We start from the raw sequence: 23,226 nt of genomic DNA on the forward strand, positions 1-23,226 counted from the left end.
GTTAATTGAAATGTTGTTGATAACGATGTTATTGATACAATTAATTCGGTTAAATTGGTGTTACATATAAAAAATTAAAAGGACCTTTAATATGATATAAAAAATAATAGAGCATTTAAGAGTACGTAAGATGTTTATCGAGAAGTTTCTCGTCGAAGAATAATCCACCGGATGAAAGTCGTTGCGATTTTAACGAGAAGGAAGACCAACTTCCCGACATGGAGATACGGTACGCGAACTTCTGGCGGATATGACGCCAAAGAAGGCGAGTGGATGGGATCAAAAGACATTGGGGTAAAAAGTAAAACCACAAAAAGCCAAAAGTGAATTTTTAAAAATAATTACATTTCGTTGTTCAACAATCGTTCGATTGACTGGAGCAATTTAAATGCATTATTTTTTTTCATCATTATGAGGCTTTTTTCAGAATAAATAATATTTGTAAAGGATATTCATTCAATTTTAAAAATGTTTTATAATAATTATTTGATTCATTACATTTTTTTCATGTCCTATTAAAAATACAGTTTTTTATTTTATGATTAAATTAAGAAGAAAATTTATTATCAATGTTTTTGAATATATTTTTTGTTTTTAGGTAATATTTCATTGATTCTTGGATCTATAAATGATTGAAAAAGCAATAAATTTACCGCAAATAATAGTAAATTACATTTTGTGTTCAAGTTTAATAGAATGAAACTTCTTTGCTTTGACGTCATTGGGTACCACTTGATGATGCCATATAAGAGCTCAACTTTTATCGTAGTAGTGGTAGAGAAGAAAACGTTCATTCATAAGTTGAGCAAGGATAAAGACTAGCTTTTGCTATTTTTATCAATTACACAATTAACTTTCAATTAAAAAAAAAAAATACTTTTTCTATCTTACCAAGAATATCAATCATTATTCTTTGTAAGTCAATATTAGATAGTTTAATATTTAGTCAAAATGATAGATAATATAATTGAAGGATAAAAAAATGAAATTGACAGAAAATTTTAGGCCAAAAATGCAATTAAATAATTAAAATAAAAAAAACATGATTAAAAAAAAGCGAAAGGCAATCACTGAGAATACGAGAGCGCTCGTAAAATGCAACACTCATTTCCGGTCCTCCAGGCCACAGTAAAAAACTAAATCCTGTTTTTTTTTCCAACTATTATATCATTTCTTTTTTATCGAGTTTGTATTTTTTGATTAATTCGATTTCTTAGTATTTTTTTATTTATTTAAAATTCATTCTTTCTTATATTAGACATGGTTTTTTTCTTTAAACTCTGATAGTGCAATTTTTATTGTGATTTTAAAAATAAAATAATCAAAAAAAAAGGAAAAGAAAACTAAAGTAAACGAATGAAATAACAAGGATACGTAAAGTTAAATTTCATGTCAGAAAGTGGTTTTTTATAATTCTATTGTTCTGTTGGATGATTTTTATTTTCTTTTGGGGTTCAGATACTAAAAAAGGTCGTTCGAGGTTCTAAAGAAGCCACACCAAATACGACTGGATGATTGTGGTCTATAGTTACATCAGAGAAAGGTAAAAAGCATGGGGATCAAAAGAGGTATAAGGGAATAAATGTCTTTTTGCGCCCACGTGACTTTTTAGGAATCCTTTTAAGACCTTGACAATTTAAAGCCGAATGTAATTAAAAACATTCTGAGTATGATTTACTAATAATTTACTATTCCAAGAAAGGTTGTATAAATATCTTATTAATGTAAGGATAAGCTATTATATAAATGCAATTTTTATTTTTAAATTAAAAATCAATTTGTCAAGTAAAGAGAAGTATTGTGCCTTTCATAACTACAATACAAGGTATATAGTGGTTTTTCAACAGAAAGGAAATGAAATTTAAGTAGTACTAAGCCTTTATTGCAGTTTCCGGTGTAACAAAAATGCGAGAAAGCCTCCTAGGTTTTCATTTCCGGACTTCCTGGATTTACGATTCTGTCCCCTGCTGTTTTCTTCTTTTCTTACTCCTCCCTCTGTTTCGACTGCTTCCGTGTTTCTTACAATATATCTTACGACCTTACGTTCCTTTTTACCATCCATTCACTTAAAGCAATTGGCCTCTCATGCTTTCTGCTCTGTTTCCGTCGTTTTTTCTGCCTTATTCCTTCTTGATGTACATGGGAAATTGAAAACTATTTCATACCAACTATTATATCCATTTTCCGGTGACGTTTTGGAATTTTTTTATCTTTGTATGTACTAAGTTATGAGCTATCATTTTTGTATCTCCATGGATCTCATAAATTTTGTAAAATACGTCCCTTTTATTCATCTTTATTACATCATTTTTTTATTGGTATAAAAAAATATATCTTCTTGGCATGAGCAAAATATTTTATAAATTCAGGTAGAAGGTGTATCTATCAAAAATAAAACTTTGCAATTTGCTTTATAGATGTTCTAACTACTAGACATCCTGACTGTCTGCTTGGTAATAAAATTGTTTTTTAGGAACCCTTTCTAGCTGTCTAAAGCAATTGTTCCAGTGCCACTAGAGTAGAATTGACATCTAGACTATTTGGGTTTATTCCTTGAATTAATTTTTACCGCTGAGTTGAGAAGTAGTTGAAATATAATTAGTTTTTGGTTGAAAATCAGCAATATTTTAGATGGTTTAGTTGGTGATGACTGTTGACATCATCACTCCTTCACTTTCAGCTTCAAAACATCTTCAGATAAATTTTTTTATAAAAATATAAGCTTTTTTAAATTTAGATAAAATTTCTAGAGTAAAAACAGAATAAATCCAGAATGATGGCAGGATCATGATATTTCTGTCATCATTAAATCTCCATCCTGTCATCATTCCTGTTATGTTGGACAAGTGTTATTGTTTCATTTAAAGATTACGAATGAAATTATTATTGATCCAGGAATATTGTTTTGTCAGTGTTAAAGTTAAAAAAAAAAGCCAATAGTTTATTTATCATTGTTTTTTTTTTATTAATTAACTTGCAAATTAATTCTATTCTTTATATTATTGAAACTTTTTTGGCCAAAATATTTTGAGAAAGAATTAAATCAAGTTATCAAGTGATCAAACGAAATTTTATTTTATCGAATATTGGAATAAATTCAATTATAGACTTATTTCAATGATTAATTGGCTAACTTTGTTATTTTTGATATTGGAATTGAATTAGGTGCTCTCTTGAGCAAATGTCATAGTAATGAAATTAAAAGTATAAGAATCATTTGTGAGTAAAACGAATTAGAAAAAGAAGAAGAGGGTGGAGTATAAAAATAAGTTGGTAGTTAGAAACTTGTATTATCTTTTCCTGGAGATCCGTGATAAAACTCAATTACTTGGCTCGAGGAATCGATATCTCTCCACGCCATCTCTTATATCGTAGCTATAAAGATCCATAGTAAGATTTCCTTCACAGGATCGAGAGAAAACAATAAAACATCGTGTCGATATTGCAAATTGTTTTCACCTTTTATTATAAACCTTTTAGTATATGTCTGTTTTTTGAATTTATTTATATTATATTTTATTCAGTTCATTTCTTTTATTATTTATTACTTGTAAATAAATTCAAACTGGATTAATTTTTTTTTTAATTGATGAATTATTCCTTTGAATGAAGGTGAGAAGATTGAATCTTTTGATTATTAGAGTTTAATGGAGTCAAACGACCCCCTGGGGCCAAGATGGTCTATCTTTATGAAATGTAAAAATAAAATTTTTTATTTTATTCTAATAAGATATACATTACACTGATTATATTTTATTCTTTAAATTAATAATATAAAATACCATGAAAATTACTCTCTTTTATACTTCTATTATTAAAAATAAAACAAAAAAAAAATTTCATTCCTATTCAATAGTAGTCTTGAATGAAAATGATATCTAAGTCATTAATAAATATTAAAGTGAAGTTGTATTTTTTCAAATTAGTAATGAAGTCAATCTATTGAATAATCAAGTCAATTTGTATTTTTTGAAATTGCAATATTTTTATGCTGAACTCAACTTCCGTGGGCAAAACAAGTTTATGCAATTTTTTTCAAAGAAATCTTATTGATCGTAAATAAATATTTTTTTTGCAATAAATAAAACAATTCCTTCGACATCAGTTATCTTAGTATTGATGAAAAATATTGTCAGGATGTAATAAAATTTTTTTTGCAACAATTTTTTTACGTTTCAAGAATATTAGTGGGGTTTCTAGGTCTATAAGATTTATGATTTTTGGATGTGTTGAAAAAAAAGATGTAAACAGCACGTTTTTGGTATTTAGTTGATATTAAATAAATAGAGTATAGGTATGTACAGTTATGTAATATAAAGTTTAAATTATTTAATAATAATCGAAGAAGCAGGATGTTCGCACGACTCCTCAACTCTATTGTAGAATTTATAAATTATTATCCTCCATTCAATTGTTACATGAGCTACGCGGTTAATTGGACGTACGGTCTCTTTCGTCTTATGTTAGAAGATTTTACGCGGAGGTGGAACAAGAGGAGATTGAACAATATGTAACCTCTTTTGAGTTCACGCTCGAAAATAAGAGGAAGTTACTAATTGCGTCTTTGGCTTTTTCCTTTGTCTTATACTACTCAGAATTCACAAAGTAAATTCCATTTGTTGATTATCCTTCCATTTCAGTGATTTATAAATTGCTTCCGGTTAAAATTAACCTAAAATCACATATTTTAGCTTGCTACCTATGAGATGAATAATGGAAATTTATCTTGGAACCTGCACCTATGGAATCAATTTATTACTCTTCCTTTTGAGGAGACGAGGATGGTGATCTACTGAAATAAAATTTTTAAATGAGATTTTTTTTTAATTAGTATAATCAATTTGAAATCTTTTTTTTTTTTTGTTGACTTTTGGAAAGAAACTTTTATGATCAATGAATTTCTTTCAATGTCTTCCAAGTGATCTTTTTTGCATGGTTATTTAATTTATTAAAAATATGAATTCAAATATAAATAATAATTGTTTTGTGTAATCAAGATTAATGAAAAAAAAAGAATTCATTGAGTATTTTTATTTTCGTTTAGCGAGCTTTAATTACAATCTATTTCGAAAAAACAAAAAGTAATTTTGTTAATGTTCTTTTTTTTAATAATAGAATTAATTAAAAAAGAAAATTACCATTAAAGTAATTATTAAATGAAAAAGGGAAATTGAAAAGTAGAGCAGCATTCATTCTTAATTAATTTTTATTTTAAAAAATAGAATAAAAATTTTTGGAATTAAAAAAAAAAATTTGTTTTATATTTTTTTATAGTTGTTTTTTAATTAATTCTTCATCTTAGATATGTATGAAGAATCGATAAAAGATCCAAAAGCTATTTTAAGATAGATCAGCACACTAGTACTATTAAATTGAATATTCCATTGAATATTTAATATCGTTTACATAATCAGAAAACGTTAAGTTTATTTTCGGTCATTGATATCGATTGTAAAATAATTTAACCTATAGCGTTGTGTTTCGAAAGCCATTTATGTTACACTCACGCCATATGCCACTCCTTCAGTTATATACACGTGTGCGGAATCGCACAGAATCGTGCACAATTCACGATTTGTTACGGTGATCCGTCGTCTACCCGATATACTTAATTCCAGATAAGATACCGTGGGCCAAATTACTGTCTCATCAACGATAAAAAAATACCCACTTAAAATAAACAGTATTTAACAACTAAAAAAACTTAATCCATCAAATAAGCCTCTTTTTTACCATCTAAAAATACTCGTAAAATAAGAGAAAGTTTTTTTGAAGATATCAGAGTAATGGTAGAAAAATACTTTATTATAAAAAGCAAATAATATTCATTATAACCTGTGATTTAGCTTTAAATAATAAAATTAAATGGTAGAGAAAAAAAAGTATATTAATTGATGGTGTTGTGAGAAAAATGCATTTGACTATTTTTTAATTTCGATATTTACTTTTATGATAATAGCGGTGATGAAGCGCATAAAACTCGTGGAAATTCATACTGACAGCTGACAGAGCATGCAGCAGACAATTCATATCCGCTCTCATGTCTTTAAACTGCTTACCTGGTAAAAGACAATGCAAGGAAGGGCGCCATCTTTTCCTGCTGCTAATGCAAACTCTTTAACTAGACTTACTATTTCTTTATATATATATTATTTTTTCCTTTTTATATATTAATATATATTTCTTAAATATTTTTACTACATTCATTCATTATTTATTATATTTATCATTTTTATTACCCAAAAATTAGACTCATAAATCAACTTTATTTCTTTTCCTACAGCTTCTCGTATACACGAGATGATACACACTTAAAATATGACTTGATAATATTTTTCATTCTCTCCTCATGTCGTTAATTTATTTTTGAAAAATATTAGAAAGTACTCAAATAAATACATCAACTTCCAAATGGATTATTATTATTTTTTTTTTTATTTCAAGTAAAAGATTATTATGATGATTTTTTGATTTTTCTGTTGAAAAAAAAACTTAGGTATAATGTAGATAAGAAATAAATATGGGGCTTGGTAGAGGCAAAAGAGAAAATATTATTAATGGAAATCGATTGATAATCAGTAAACGTTAGACTTTGATAAGTGAAAAATGCTCGATTGTAAATCTTGGCACGCACCCACTGTATTCCATGAATAATAGAGGTGTGTATGTTTTCTTGTGTGCTTGTGTGGACGGTGTAGATATATTGTATGAGTACAAGAAAAATAATTCACGTTAAGAATTGTTAATTATCCAATGCCATTGTGTTTCATCGTTACGTCCTTCGTCTTATAGAATGACGATTATTATATGTGCTATTAGACGTTCAATCATTCTTTAATTTAAGCTTCATGAAAATATTATTCTTTTTTATGTTTATCATTTGACTTTAAATAAGTCTGGCCACAATGTAAAATTTGTTTAATGGATATTTTATATTCTATGATGTGAATTTTTAAGACTAACTAAGACATTTAAAATCCAATTGGAGACTTGATTTGAAAATATTACATCAGAATTTTAAGAAATTAGGGAAATGGGTGGATGTTTGAAGAATTCAATTGAATATTTAAAATGTTTAAATGCAATATTCTAAGTATTTGAATATAATTGTTTTAAATTAAATTAACGATTATTATTTTAATACTTGAAAATTGATAAGAAAATGAAAACTATTATTGTAATAATTATTTTTTAATCGCTAAAAAAATGAATCTACTTTTGAATATTAATGCAATTATAAATCAAGTCTTCATTGAACATAAATTTTATCAAAACTATAATGATAAAAATTAATTGGCACATTTAATTATAATCAGTAGTCAAGAGTTACTAAGAATTGCAATTTAAAGTTAAAACATGTTGGCTTGTATAATGATCTTTTATCATTTGAATGATCTTATCTACCTATAAAATAAAGAAATAGTGTTTTTATTTTGCATCGTGGCATATCTTGCGATAAAATTTTTAATTCATTATTCTGATTAGAAAATTACTCAACAACATTAATGAACTTTCATTTCACATGAGTCCATATGTGCAGTAATTGGTGAATGGTATAGAGAAAGGTGGCCAGTAAGTACGCTTTCAAAGGTAGAAAACGTAAAAGAAAAGCTTCCAAGTATTAACCAGTTCATTCATATACCTTTACTCGAACACTTTCATTCAATTTTTCATTTATTCATTCATTCAACTTATTTTATTTCTTGAATAAGAATTATTAAATTAAAAATATTTTTTTCTTTGAATTCGATTTTCTTCTTCTAAATTTTTTATTTGTTAATCTTCAATATCAAGAACTGACTATTATCAGTTTTAATTGTTTCAATTTAAAAATAAATTTATATAAAAAAAAATGGTATTTTATTTCGCGACGACTGCACTTTGGAAATAGTTTCTTGAGAGCAATTTGAGTATCCCGATACGAAAATACGCATTTCTCGGAAGGTCTGACACTCCGATCGTACCTCGTTGGATTTCAAATAAAGATATTCAGAGCTTGAAAATACTTGAACAGAGTCTAACACTCTTGGAACTTGATAAACATATGAAGAAGCTTCCTGTTTATACTTCAACTCAAATACTTAAAAATTCACCCAATTTTCACTTCATTTGCCATCATTTACTCCTATCAATTGTCATTTTTATTTAAATTCATTACCCTTGTTGAAAAAAAAAAATTTTTTTATTCTTCCAATGAATTCTTTTTTTTCGCTCCAAAAATGATTCACATTTTTTTTAATCAAAATAAAAAAAGATTAAATCAGTAAAATATTGTAGAAATAAAGTGATTAATAAATTTTCATTGCTGAAAGTAATAAATCAAATAAATGATGTAGTTATTTATTTTGGAGTAATTTTTAATATCGGAGTAGAATTCGGAGTAAACATACTTCATGTGTATAACTCTGAAAAAGGGTAGAAAGTGTATAAAAAAACGAGGGTAAAAGTGACTAATTGCACCCGCGGCGTGCCTGATCCCTTCATGTTTGTTTATAGGTGTAGTGCGTATTCTACGCATCTTGCGTGGCCGAGGAGTACGTTTCCGTATGGTTCAAGCGTACAGGAGAAACGTGCGTCAGATGTTATTTTTGGTACAAACGTTCACTCTCTCTGACACATCGTTGAGATTTTTTTTTATTTCATTTATTCCGCATTTGTAAATTTTCATTTCTTTTCATCGTCTTAAAAATTATCATATTATTAAGTATTTATTTGATTAATTTCGTTATTTATATTTATCTCTTATTTTCTTACCGATTACCTTTTCACTTTTCCCCCGCTGTTTTCTTTTCTATCACCAAATGAGGAGTGTCAGTTGAATTTCCGGTCGCTCTGTGATCACTTTTTTGCTCTTATTGCTTATCAAATTGAAATCTACTCGAATTTCTAACTTAAGAAATGAGTTATTAAATTATTATAAGATCAAACAGGGAATAAATAAAATAATAAAAAGAATTAATCATTTTCTCATTATACTTTGATATAGATAAGAAATATTTTTAAATTAACATATAAATGTAATGAAAGAAATTGACTTAATTTAATTTTATTAACTATGAAATGTTTGGAAAAAACATAATCTTAACCCCCAAGAGTGTTCTCAATTAAGTTGATTGAACATTTAATGAAATGAAAATTTTTTCACTGAAAAATTGTTTTTTCTTAGAATGACAGAATAATTGATTTTGTTTCAGTATGCTGGTATCAAAATTGGTCCGGTGGTGAAGAAAGATGTCACGAAAGCATCCGCCATGCTACAACATGATAGCCAGTAAGTTAACTTCTCAAAATTACTGATTTAATTAATTTAATTAACCAGAAAAATTCAATCCATTAATCATTCTATCAAATTCTCAAGTTAATACTCATCGTTAGTAATCTATTTTCTCCAGTAAAAAAAAATTGAAAACTCTAGAATAATAATGCTTCTAAAGAAGAATAAATATTAATTATCAAATAAATTTCTGCATAGTTTAATAAACAAAAGGATATTATTAATATATAAATAATTATTTTTGTATTGTCAGGGCATGTCAATGATTTAATCGAGGTCATTTACAATCACTTGAGAATCATAAAGTATTGAAAATTGAATATTCCTAATGAAACACGTGTTTGAATAATTGATTAATAATTCTGCAATATAATAAATCTTCAATTGTATTTTATTGGAATAATAAATTGATTGCAAAATCGATTAATTTCAGGTACGCAACAATATTGGCATTTGATGTGAAAATTGAACGTGAAGCTCAAGAGCAAGCTGATTTATTAGGAGTAAAGATATTCCAAGCTGATATAATTTATCATTTATTTGATAAATTCACTGCCTATAAAGAAGAACTGAAGCAACGCAAAAGAGAAGAGTTTAAACATATTGCAGTATTTCCATGCAAATTACGTATTCTACCACAGGTATATACTTTTATTTATTTATTCATTTAATTATTTATTACTTTAAATAAATATTGTACAGGCAAATAAATTTACAACCAATAAGCTAACTATTATGGAACTTGTTTATGGAAGTTATTTGTGATGGTTTGATATTGAAACGACAACAATATCTTTGAAAAGTCAAAAGAAAATACTAAGAATGAAATATGATGATTAATTTTTAATTATCAAATGCTTCTGATAACGTTTCAACGTTATTGGACTCCGGATGAGTGACAAAATAGACAAAAAATAACTGTGTGATATACAGAAGGGGCTTATCAGCGCCGGATGTTGGAGCACAGACGGGCAGGAAGTTGAATGATGGCCCCATTTTGTCTATAAACCACAAGAGATAGCTTTCAATATTTTTCTTAACAATTTTTTTTTATTCCATTTCAATGATATATTTTTATTCATTCATTGATTAACGATAAATTTATAAAAAAATGTTGATGATTTATTAATAGTCTTGAATCTTATTTATTGCATTATTAATTATTAATTAAAAGTAAATTTAAAAATACTAGAAATGAACTAATTGATCTAAATAGCATAATTATACTGATAGTTGAAATGATTGAAAATGTTTGCTAAACATCAATGGTTTTTAACTAAAATATACATCAACATTTAATTAGAAACATTCATTTAACTTGAATCATTCATGTTTCTGATATAATCATTTTTGAGTTAAGTTTTTGAAGTATTTTGAAATAAGTAATGGCTCGTATGCGAATTTATGAAGGAGTAAGCATTACATAATATGAAATTCTTGCAATTGGATACTGTTAAATGTGAGAAAAAGAATTTTAATCTTAAAGTATTTTTAGCAAACTTTAATTTAGTAAATTTTTATTATTTATGTACAGTCGACGGAATAGATGTATTTTGTTTATAATTGAAATTTGATAATGGCGCACGCGCGATAATAATTTCTCAGAACGCATATCACGTTTATTGTAATTCGAAACTATGGTTTTGTCAAAGAGAATGTGATGACGATAGATACTTGCATATTAAAATGCTACGCAGTCTACTTGAATATTATTTATTAATATTTTCACGTATTTTCTGAAAATGTACTAGTAGAAATTAGATGCTAAATATGAAAAATAATTTACTGGGTCATTTGATTAGAAATAAAATTAATTTTTACTATTAATATATGAAATGATTATAATTATTAATGTCTCTTAATAATATTTCAGTTCATCTTCAATTCTCGTGATCCCATCGTTGTTGGAGTGATGGTTGAAGCAGGAATCGTGAAGGAAGGAACACCCGTATGTGTACCAAGTAAAGATGTAAGTATACTTGAAAATAATGTTGTTTATTAATTGAACGTTCAAATACTTTGCAATTCAATTTGTGGTAAGACCGCAGGGGATCAAGGCAATTACTTAATCTCACCATACGTCTTATATTTTTACTTTTATTTGATTTCACGTATTTTTATATGGAAATGGACGAGATACTCAACCTACGCAAACTCATGTTTCAGTACATACACACATGGCATGAGTATCGCTCGTCAACTTTCTGGTCATTAATTTTTGCAAGTCTAAATATTTTTTGTTACATGAGTATTAACTATTTTTTATTTGTCATCATGCTACGACATTTTTAATTGATTCATTTTTCAAATTTCTCTCATAAAATTAATATTTATGGATTCATTTATATCACTAATAATAAGAAAGCTTTATTTATAATAGCTCATTTTGTCAGATAAATGACAGATGAGAGGGAAACGAAATTATAATTAAAGTGGTAAAAATATATAATACTGCTTCTGTCTCGTAAAAAGATTGCTATCTGTGTAGGTGAACCAGTCTGTGTTGACTCTACGACGTTGACGATAAAATCGATCTGCATAGTAAAAGATCGGAAGGACTTGACAGGACTCTTGAGAGTAATCGTAGGAGGACGAGGTTTTCCAGTCTTTTCAGATTTCAAATATTCATGTAATGACATTTTCTAGTTCTTTATTTTCTAGTCGTGTAGGTGTATTTCCTCTTTTCTCTTCGTCCGTTGCTTTTTTCTTCCTTGATTATTATTACATATCTGAATAACAAAATCAATATTCAAACTTTTTTCTCGATCCACACATTGTTTACATAATTTTTTCTTGAATCTCTATAAAACTGGAAAGACACAGGAGTATTATGTTCCTATGTGTAGTTTAGAGAATTGGTTTTTACGAGTTGGGATTTTTTAATTCAACTTATATGGACTGTGAGAGTAGGTATATTGTCGAAATATCTTTATTTATGGAGACATTAACTATAACTATGATTTTTTAATGAACTTATAGTCTATAATAGACGCGAAATGTCTTACAAAGTGGTATTGCGTGTGCGTTCAAGTGGGTTGTAGATAGTTCATTCAAGTTTCATGCTCTTTTGGAATCTTTTATGTCACATACATGGACAACGAAGACGAAGACGAGGACAGGAGCGACAACCACAGAGGCTGGACTGTGAATTTTATACTGTCGCCCGCGCATAGAAAGCAGACCTAACCATATCATTAGCCCACGTGTAATTCCACGCTTCTTGCCTGCGAATCATAAGGTTTACTTATTAGTTTTTGACTTCAATTTCTGTCATGGTTTTGTTGATTCTTGATTTACATTTCATCATACTATACCCTTTTTGAGCTTGCTGATGGTACATACACGTATCATTTCAGCAAATTTATCCTGCAAATACAGCATTTCTTGGAAAACTAACAAAGTAGCAATATTTTATATTTTTTCCTTTCTATTTATTATCAACATGATTGAAAGTCAAACTATTTAAAGAATATTATTTTTTTATCTAAGATTTAAAAGTGTTTAACAATTCTGCATACCTTCAATTCTGTTTTTCCACTTTATTATCCATTTTATTATCTTTCAATTTCATAAATCCTTTATTCTCCATCCTGGTTATATTTTATTTCTTCAATATTATTGAAAGCCATTCGACCTTTGTGACATGGAAACATTCAAAATTGTATATTTCTCAATAATTTATCTTATTCATGACAATTCCTTAAGCATAGAGTCACAAGCATGTCTAAAGTGGCTTGAGGCAAATCATCCAGACCGGATATTGGCCGTCACGAAGTGTTGGCTTAGGTCAAGTCATAGTAAAGATATTGCAGTACTCTCAAGACACTTAACATCCAATGTGTAAGTGTGACCAAAGTTTTTCTAGATGACTTAAGCTGTTTGGATCTTTCTTCTTAACCAATATACGTGACCTCACAAGCAAATTACGTATTTAGATCACTTATTTCCGGTCTCCTCTCGTAACCTGACACACTTTTCCATTTTTGCTAGCTTTAAATAAATTCCATTGCCTCAATAATCAACAGTCATGTTTTAAATATTTATTTATTATTTATTTTCTTTTCATTCTCAATGGAAAAAGAAAAATAATATTTCAACTTTACGCCATTGAATTTTTGTATTTTTTTTTGTACTTCAACTCATATCTCATGTCTTATCCACAATAAGTAGACCAAAGAGACAACGAGCGGAAGGGGATCTAATAACATAACAGTGGCTAAGCGAGAAGTGTCTAAAAGAAGTGAAAGATGAAAAAATGCAAGCATCAAAGAGGGGTCTTACATGTATATAACATAATATAAAGCATTATATCATCGTAAGTTCAACAGCACGTTATCAATTCACATTTTAAAACATCTGCCGTAAGAATTTCATCGACTTTGATTTATTAATCTTATTAATAATTTATGTAAACAAAAAAATTGCATTCATCTTCTCTAAAAAAGAATAAATTTAATAATTCCAACAAGTATGTAAGTACTTGACTAAAAAAGAAATTCTAAATTATCAAAAATAAATCGAAAATAGATTTATCAAAAAAATGCTTTTTTTTAATAAATCTTTGACAGATAAATTGGTTTCAAGAGTGCTACTGTATCATGATCATCACCAATTAATCAAGATTAAAGATCTTATTGAAATATTTACTATTTACAAAAAGGTGGAAATAATTTTTTTAACATTCTATTTACGAGTAAATGATGAATTAATGTAAACGGATGAGTGTTAGTTAAAAATGTCTGTTATTCCTCGAAATTTTAAACGATCCCATAAATGGAAATGTCGGCATCTTTGAGTGGCATGTGCCACCGGATGAATTCTAGTTTGGCCACCAACAGCTACGTCCCGTCTGGCTTCCGGTTTGGAAACGCCCCCAGTTTCCTTCCGGCCGTTATCATCTACTCATACAGAGAATAAAAGACGTATACACTACTAACGGAAGAGGAAAAAATTGGAACTTATGTAATAAAATATTTATATCAACACACAATATATTTGTATACATAAAGTGCGGAAAAATGGGATGATTTTGTGACAAAAAAAATAACAAAAGGAAATATTGAAGACGGAAGTGATTATTTTTCATTCAGGATGTTGATCAAAAATGTCAATTTAAAAAAATGGAATCACTGATAGATGAAAAAATAAAGTAATGTTTTTTTTGAGAAGGATTTTATTAGTAAAAAGTTATCATTTTGTTACATGAATGAAATAGAAAATAAACAATGATTGGATCATAAAACAATAATGGAGAAAATAAGATAAAAAGTAAAGAGGATTTTGTGTGGTCTATAATGGAAATACGCATACCTGAATAGTCAACGTTAAGATATCAGTATCGATTCACTAAATTTCAGTGACTAAAAATCTCTTTCAAAGAGTCTTTCTTTCTTTCTTTCTTTAAACCATTGATAAACTAGCAATAAGCAAATCCACTTATCGTCCATTTTGTCGATTGCTGTAGAATCTTCAGCATTTCCTCAATTTATTTTTTACTACTATCTGTTTCCGTTTTTTTTATTATTTTTTTTTGTCGTCATGGAATAAAGAGATACACATGAAAGACAGAAGTTAGTTGAAGAGAGACAATTTTAAATAAGTTGAAAGGAGAAAGGAAAAAAAATAAATGATAGAAAAAAGTATGTGAAATAAGTAAAAGACGTTCTTCAGGGTTTTCTTCAAGGAATTTAAGGTCAATGTTCTTTTCTCTTCGTCTTAGCGGCAATCACCTGTCCGACAATCAAGTGAGAAAGGAAAAAAATAAATAATAGATGAGAAGGACATTCAGGAAATGAGAAAGGAAATCTATTTGATTTCATGTGAGACAAATTATATATCCCTATGTCTACATCTTTACCATTTATTTTCCTTTACAAATTATTGTTGACATGATTTAAATATACGATTTCATGTGAAAATTTTATTACTCTCAAAAGAAAATTTTTTTCTAGCACAACTTATTAAATATTGTTCCAAAAATTTATTTTATACCAAAAAATCATCTTTTCTTTACATTTTTTTTTTACCTTTTAACAAATATAAAAAAAAAGAAAATAATAAAATGCGTGAGAATAAAATATTTTGTGGAAAAAATCTATGTACTAAGGAGAAATAAAAATAAAAGATTATTAATACAAAATAGGAAACTGAAGAAGAAAAATTTTAACAGCTGCGCAAACGCGTTTTAAGGCGTTGAAACGTGGGCGAAAGGCCGATTGATCCTCAATAAAGTCCATTCATGAGAAAGAGGATGTAGTGGGAGACAAGAGAACAAACTACAACGACCTATTATGACATTTTTGGTGTCGAACAAAATTTTAAACTACAATATTTGTGAATAATTTTTAAAATAATAATAAATTAAACTCTATTTTATTATTGAATTTAAATAGAAGATTTATAGTAATTCAAACAATCAAACATAAATGTTTTCGTTAAATTTAAATTCGAAAAAAAGGTTGTGTTAAATATTGAAATATTTATCTTCAACGTATAAATCACTGCTGAAAAATTGATCAGAAAAAAAAATGTATATTTGAAGAATTTAATTTAATGATGAATGGAAATTTTTTAAGCAAAAATGACGATTTATGAGATGTGGTTTAATGGGGAGTAAAATGGGATACGGGTGGAAAATGAAGAAAATAAAGAGAAGATGAAGTAAAAGAAAATTTGGTAGTCTCTGAAGTAAAGAGACGGGATGGACATTTGGCATAAACCGCTTTAAGTAGACGCCGGCCGAGACGGGAACCGGAAGTCTATTTTAGTAACCCTCACCGATTTAGAATCCTTTATAGTTTATTTACCGCCTGTGGCACGAATATACGAACTGTTTAGTCGTCGTTTTTCGTCGGCGATTGCGTCCTAGAGTAGATGTCATGTGCTCATCTGACGCCTCCGCAACATTAGAAAAACTGCTACGTCGTCTAAACTTTGATTTTACTTGGATCATACTGTGTACTAACATCAAATACTTCTGTATATATTTCACCTACACACACACACACACATAAGACACTTTATAGATCGTTTAATTAGTTTGATCAACACTTTGCAACATTTTGACGTCATTCATTTCACCAGTGTATTATTGACGTCGATTGTCGATGCTAAAAAAATCTTTTTTTTACCGTTTGAGTTATTAATTACTCGTGACTCAAACGTGGTGTGTGTGAAGAAATTTAGAGGATCTTTGAGAAATCGCGCGTTTAAATTTTTGACGTAGAGATTGGTTAACACGTGATTATCTTACGATCACGTGATGCTCTAATTCAGTAGATGGTTTGAACTACTGAGAAATTGTTTTTTTTTTTTTTTTGGTGAAGAGGTATTTTTGTGAACTAATTAGTGATTGAAACTAATCTATTCAATACCAGAATTTTTTTTATTGTAAAATGTTATTGTTGTGTAGGTGGAAATATTTGTTTTTGTTGATTACCTCTTTGTTGAAAGAAATTTTGATGAGTTTATTTAAAATAAAATTGATGGAAATGATGTACTTTTAAGTAAATATCTATACCATATTGATAGTAGAGTAGTAAAAAGAGTTATAATTTACGCCAAGTCCAGAATAAATTGAATTTAAATCTGATAAAAGATAAATTGAATTCATACTATAAAGGTTCAAATATCACTTTTGACGATATTAAAATAAAATTGTCTATTCAAATATTTCCAGAATATGAATTCCTTTCGTCGAATGATAAAAATCCATTAAAAAACATTAAATCTTAGAGTAAAAATTTTTTCCTCAGTAAAATTTTAAAAGCCTTTCAAGAGAGAAAAAAAATTTAGAAATAGTTGCCACTAGTAGTAGGCGCAAATTTTTTATTCAAATGAATGATGAATTCTTTCAAAAGCATAAGTGTATTTACATAACATTTTTAACCTTAGGGGCATAAATATTTTTGCCAAGTCAATTCAATCTAAATGTAATAAATAAAACTACAAATGGAATGTGTGATTGAAATCAAACAAAATAATTAGCCTACGCTTTTATGAATTTCCCTGCATTATCATTATCACCATCATCGTCACCATCAGCACGATCGTTAGCATTCTCTCATTCTTATACGTTTCCATAAAACATGAGATATAGTCATAATTTAAGTTTCTTCAAACATTTGTTTTATTTTTTTTAAGGAGAAAAAATAGCCGAAAAATTACCATAAATTTTATAAATCAAAGATAATCAAAAAAAAAAGACATGATAAAAAAAGAATAAAACTTTTCAGTCAAGTAGTATATAGTAATTCAAATATTTTTTTTAGCACCTTTATCAGTCTCGTTAGCCTACAAACAGCTTTTTGTGTGACAAAACAAATTTACTGCTGAATTTTAAAGAGCGACCCCCTGCTAACGAATACATTTCTAATTCTCTTATTCATATTTTCTTTCTTGTATCGTTTTACCTTTTTCGACTTGTTTAATAACAATAAATTTAAATATGAATTAATTGAAAATTTCCAATGAATGTAAATGATTATTTAAATATTCAGGGTATATATTTTAACAGCTCTCAGGGGTTTAGTAGGCGTCATGTGATATGATAGGCCATTTGTTTTAATGAGAATCCATTTATGGTGACACGAATAAATACGAGATGATGATAAGTACACGTTTGGTGTGACGATACGAGGAGTCAAACGTCAGGTGCGTCGATTTCCGGAGTGCCTGTAGTCCTCGTCGTCAAATGAAGAAGAGGTTAACCCACGTGAGGCTGTAAAAGTAGAAAATCGTGGGTTTGTCAGACCAGAGAATGAGAATTGTGTGGGACTGACTGCTTTCAGACACCACATTCAATGTGTAGGATGCGAAAGACTTCAGTTAATCTTTTTCTCTCATTCTTGTACTCTTCTTCCACTTCTTCTTCTTCTTCTTATTTATTTTCTCCTATTTCTTTTTCCTTGAACCTTACTAAATTGGTTGCAGGAAAATTGTAACTCAATCAATGACATGCTTGTCTTCTTTAATACTTGAAGAAAATTCCATGTGTTTTATCTGTTTCTTTATCTTTTCAAAGATATTTTTTCTTCTAAAAATATATTGACACTTGAAATATATATATATATTTATATATTTTGAAATACAAAATAACATGTCAATTGGAATTAATTTCTTTTTTTAATAAAATCTTGATCAGTTTATTTTCTAAAATTACTTACATATTTTATTTTAGATATTACAAACTGATAAAAAGTAATTAATTGATTCAACTAACATTTATATCTCTTTTATAAATTATTTATTAAAAAATGTGTCTAACAAATATATATCTGTCAGTTATTATTAACTAACTATGTAATTAAACTCTGATAAAATTATAATCAAGTAAAAGTTTGAAAACATTCACATAAATTATATTTTTTCCAATTCAATTTGTAAATCAGATTAAATAAATAGACCTAAAATTATTAATTCTTATTTACTTCTAATTATATAATTTTATTCCAATCAGTTGACATTAAAATAAAAACACTATTAATCTTTATTTATTGAAGAAAAATAGTTAGTTAAGTTTATTAAGTAGATTCATTATTTTATTAAGATTCTCAGTGAATCATACTACTGCAAATGTTTTATTGTTAAAAAATTTTATCTTAACTATTTGAAATTATAATTTATTTTAATTGATTAAATGAGTAAACATAATATTGTGAATGATTAAAACTATTAACCGTTATAACTACTACACAATTTTCTGAATGTGTATTTGTAATATAACTGTTAAAGTAATAATTTCAAGTTTAACACTCAATTATGTGGCATAGGAAAATAATTATTGAGTCATCGAGTCGTTTACACATAATTTATGTAGTATATTTACTTTTTAATTTGATGATGAAATAACTGAATTAGACATATCTTCTGCAACAGACATTTTAAATAAGATGGTACACAAGTACAATCATGATGGTAAAAATGTACGATTGACCACCAACTGGAATTTGCAATAAGAGAGACTGTAAGAGACTTTCAAGGCGTGACTGAGTATAGAAAAGCCTGTTTAACCCACGCGAGAATCAAGAAAATCCTGACTACATGTCAGTGTTCACTTCAATCTTTCTTCACTAATGTTTTCTTTTCATTTTCACCTTACTTCCGGTGGTTAAGAGCGGATTACCATGATAATATCATGAAATATAGGCTACACTAGACAACTAGACCATGTGCTAACTCATTCAATCATTCGCCCCCTCCAGTTATAGGATTTATTGAAGAAAATCGCTTTAGCGTTTATTCATTTAGTCTGGGAGATTGAAAACATTTTTCTCAAGCTAGCTTGGTATTAAGCTTAATTAATTTGTGGGCGCACATTTTTTTTTTAGCAATATTAGACTTTAAGTATGATTAATGTTTATTTTTTGATTGATAAAAAAATTAATTCAACTTTTATCTTGTTTTTAGAAGAATAAGTCTATAGATTAATTATTATATTCAATGAATAATTTATTTTTCTTATTTTCATCATTAAGATATTATTTATGAAGTAGATAAATTTTCACTTCATCCTACACTTTATTTCTATAGTAAATTTTACATTTTCAGATATTTTATTTTTAAAAGAAACTGACTATTAAGAAAAAGGTTTTCTCTTATTAACTAAAGGTATAATAGTTGGATAATAAATTTTTGGAGTAATCAATTGAAATACTTTTTTCATCACTGTTAATTTCAACACAATTAAGTAACATTTACTCATCAGTTCACCTTTTTCATTGAATAGATTAAAAAAAATTATCTATTTAATTACAGAGACTGAGTTAAAAAATACAAAAAAAACCTGTAATCAATGAATAAATTATTTCGATGCATCTGGTTATATTTTAGTATTGCTTCATACATTCTTTTAATAGAAGGTTCATTCATTAATTCATCTAATTGGCATCATTAATCAGGATATATATATAGTCAGAATCAAGTATCATTTAGGAGCTATAATTTCAAGGCAGAATATTATTGAGTTGATGCAAAAAATCCGAAATAATATGGTGGATGATTTTGCGAGAGAAAAGTTGATCGTTAGCATAAATTAGTGATTTTCTTGAACATGTGTAATAGTTAGCACAATATTTTTCTGGAGTAGAGGAATTTATTGGGCGTGTCAAGAAGGTAGAAAACACGATTCTGCTGGTGTAAGTTCACGATGTGGGTAGTTGGTGTTGTAGAAGACGTTCGCCAAAGAGTTTTTGGTGTCTAGATCGCCGGAACTTAATGTCTCTCGCATTCCCACGCAAGATTATAACTTGTGATAATAATCCAATCACTTACATATAAACTTAGCATCATACTCCATCATCTGAAAGTGATAACATCATGTATTCCAGACCAGGATCATGATAAAATGGCTTTCTGAGTATACATGCTCATAAGAACAAGATCTAGATGATCGTTTGTCATCAGCAGCAACTTTTACCGATTTTTCATCAATTATATCTCATACGTATGAACATATATTTATTGTGCATGGTATATATTCATTGAAATAATAAACATCTCTTTTAAGAAGCATCCTTCAAACTGAAATCTGTTGACATCTGTCAACACTTTATGATGATTTAATGAAGATACCAAGTGATTTAAAATGCTTATAGCTTATGATTCTTTCCTGTTCTTCTTTCAGTTCATTGACTTGGGCGTGGTTACGAGCATAGAGTACAACCACAAGGCCGTTGAGTCGGCGCGAAAGGGCCAGGAGGTTTGTGTGAAGATCGAACCAGTGCCAGGGGAGGCGCCAAAAATGTTTGGCAGACACTTTGATGAAACTGATTTCATTGTTAGCAAGGTAAGTGTCTTGTAATCAACTTGGTTCATTCATCATAGTTCTTTTAACTAGCATTTGAATTGCCCAATTTAACCATGAACTAAATATGGAGTCATTATTATTAGATTGCCTCTGCATCATAGTTCTTTCAATCTAACTTTTATAGCTTTGTTAGACACTTTATTCTATTACATTCCAATCAATTAATCAATTTGTAACGAACTGAGTTTAGGAAGCTTTTGATGATCAATCAAAAGAACAAGTTATCAAAGAATTAGTTTTGAAGCAAAGCACTTTATTACAAAATGTATAGTGATTTGAGATAATTTGGAATTTTTCTCAGGGGTATTTTTTGTAAGAGGAAACCATTTTTTTTCATTGAGGATTAAATTTAAAAATAATGTTGAAAAATTATATTATTCAGTCAAATAACTGATATTAGGCGAGATTGTTTTTATATCTACTAAGAACGATAAAGATCTCTCAATCTTAAATAATTATATAAAACCCTATAATTATGATAAAAAATGGTTTTTATAAACAAAAACCCTTGCTTCGAGGTAAATTGGAAACATTTTTGTATTGAGTTAATAATTTCAAGCTTTTTATGCTATTTTTTGAAGTTAAAAATTCTTAAGTTGAAGTTAATAAAACAAAAGAAAATATTTTTAAAAAGTATCTTCTTCATCTAAAAACTCAAAAAACACTTTGTATTTCCGGTAAGGCCGGAAACATGTTCTAAACACCAGGCTCACTTCCACATCTGCTTATATATCATCCCCATATAGCCAAAGACCCTCAATTCTTCACAAACCAATTTTTTCCGCTTCCACAGAGCTCCCTACAGTCTATTTTCAATCGAAATCAATACTTTTCTTATTACCAAAAGCGATGAAAAGTAATGATAGCAGCGTTGAAAATGTCATTGAGAATAAAATTGAGCATAAAAATAGGTACTTCCTGTTTAGCAACCGATTTCTTTATAAAAACGATTTTATCGATTATTTAATTACGGTTGGGTCGGCATCCGGCTATTATTGGCTAGTTCTTTAGATTCATTCATAGATCCAAGTCACCCCTCAGGCGCCATTCATTGATCCGGCTCATTCATAAATACACCACCCTTGTGTCTGCCCTCATTGATTTCACTATGAAAAGCAACGCCTGCGCCATGTCGTGGAGTTAACTTTACTTCCAATGTATGTACATACTTGCTTTGTAAAGCGCAGGTTCTTTTTTTTTATTCTATCACAGAAATAAAGAGCCTTTCATTTGATTCTAAAAAAAATTTATTCAAACGATAAATACATTCATTTAATATTTTGGCATTTTTTTTTTTATAGTAAAATATTTCAGCTGCTAAATAAAATATTTTACTCCAAAAAAATTTATAAAAAATAGAGATTGAATTTATTATATAAAATAATACTTCTCTGAACAGTCTTTAATAATAAAAATGAAAAAAAATCCAAATGTAATAAAATACTGACTTGATTTTATTTTTAATCAAAAATTAAGAAAAATTATTTTAATTAATTTTTAAATTTAAATAAATATTGAAATGAATATTGCAGATATATTTGAATAATAAATCGTATATTTTGATTGAAAAGAATGTTAAAACATGAAATTCTCTAAAATTTGAGTAAAATTGAGAATTCTGTTGTATTCGCGATTAACCAGCATATCAGAACGGAAGTAATATCGATACGTTATTATTAACGTTTAACGTTGATAAATAAATAAATATATGTCTCTTACGTCGATAGCCGAGCTCGTTGATTTTCTAAACGCCCACGCTTTCCGCGCCCGCATCCGGTCGTCTGGTATATCCCGAGTCACGCGAGATATGTGCCTGCTATGCCCCGCGTTTCGATTCCGTTTTGCTTTTATCCCACGCTTACAAAACCCAAGTCTCTTCCATCATATAATTCTTATTAATATCCTAATGTAATTCTAGCAATTAATTCATCCTGATGTATTCAATTTTACATTCTCTTCATTCTCTACTTCACGGAAGTGAATCCATATATTATTAAACTTCATGAATATAATCGAAAATCCATTCGCTGCATGAATATTATTAGAAGACAAAGTGGTTAAATATTTATTATATCACTGCCGAAATAGTGTTGATTAAACAAACAGTCTGGGTCATTGATCTGCTTCTATTTCTTTTTTGTTGCTA

At 28.2% G+C, this 23,226-nt stretch overlaps 1 protein-coding gene across 1 annotated transcript in view; it reads left to right on the top strand.

Moving 5' to 3' along the window:
- Nucleotides 1-23,226, top strand: part of eIF5B (eukaryotic translation initiation factor 5B) — a 37,381-nt gene that overhangs the window by 7,024 nt on the left and 7,131 nt on the right. Inside the window, 4 exon segments of the mRNA XM_035092658.1 lie at nucleotides 9,195-9,271; nucleotides 9,708-9,915; nucleotides 11,148-11,243; nucleotides 20,898-21,059. Of these exon segments, the coding sequence (XP_034948549.1) occupies nucleotides 9,195-9,271; nucleotides 9,708-9,915; nucleotides 11,148-11,243; nucleotides 20,898-21,059 (543 nt within the window).

Source organism: Chelonus insularis, unplaced genomic scaffold (genome assembly GCF_013357705.1).
Source record: "Chelonus insularis isolate UGA/USDA-ARS -01 unplaced genomic scaffold, ASM1335770v1 contig_94_pilon, whole genome shotgun sequence".
Lineage (NCBI taxonomy): Eukaryota > Metazoa > Arthropoda > Insecta > Hymenoptera > Braconidae > Chelonus > Chelonus insularis.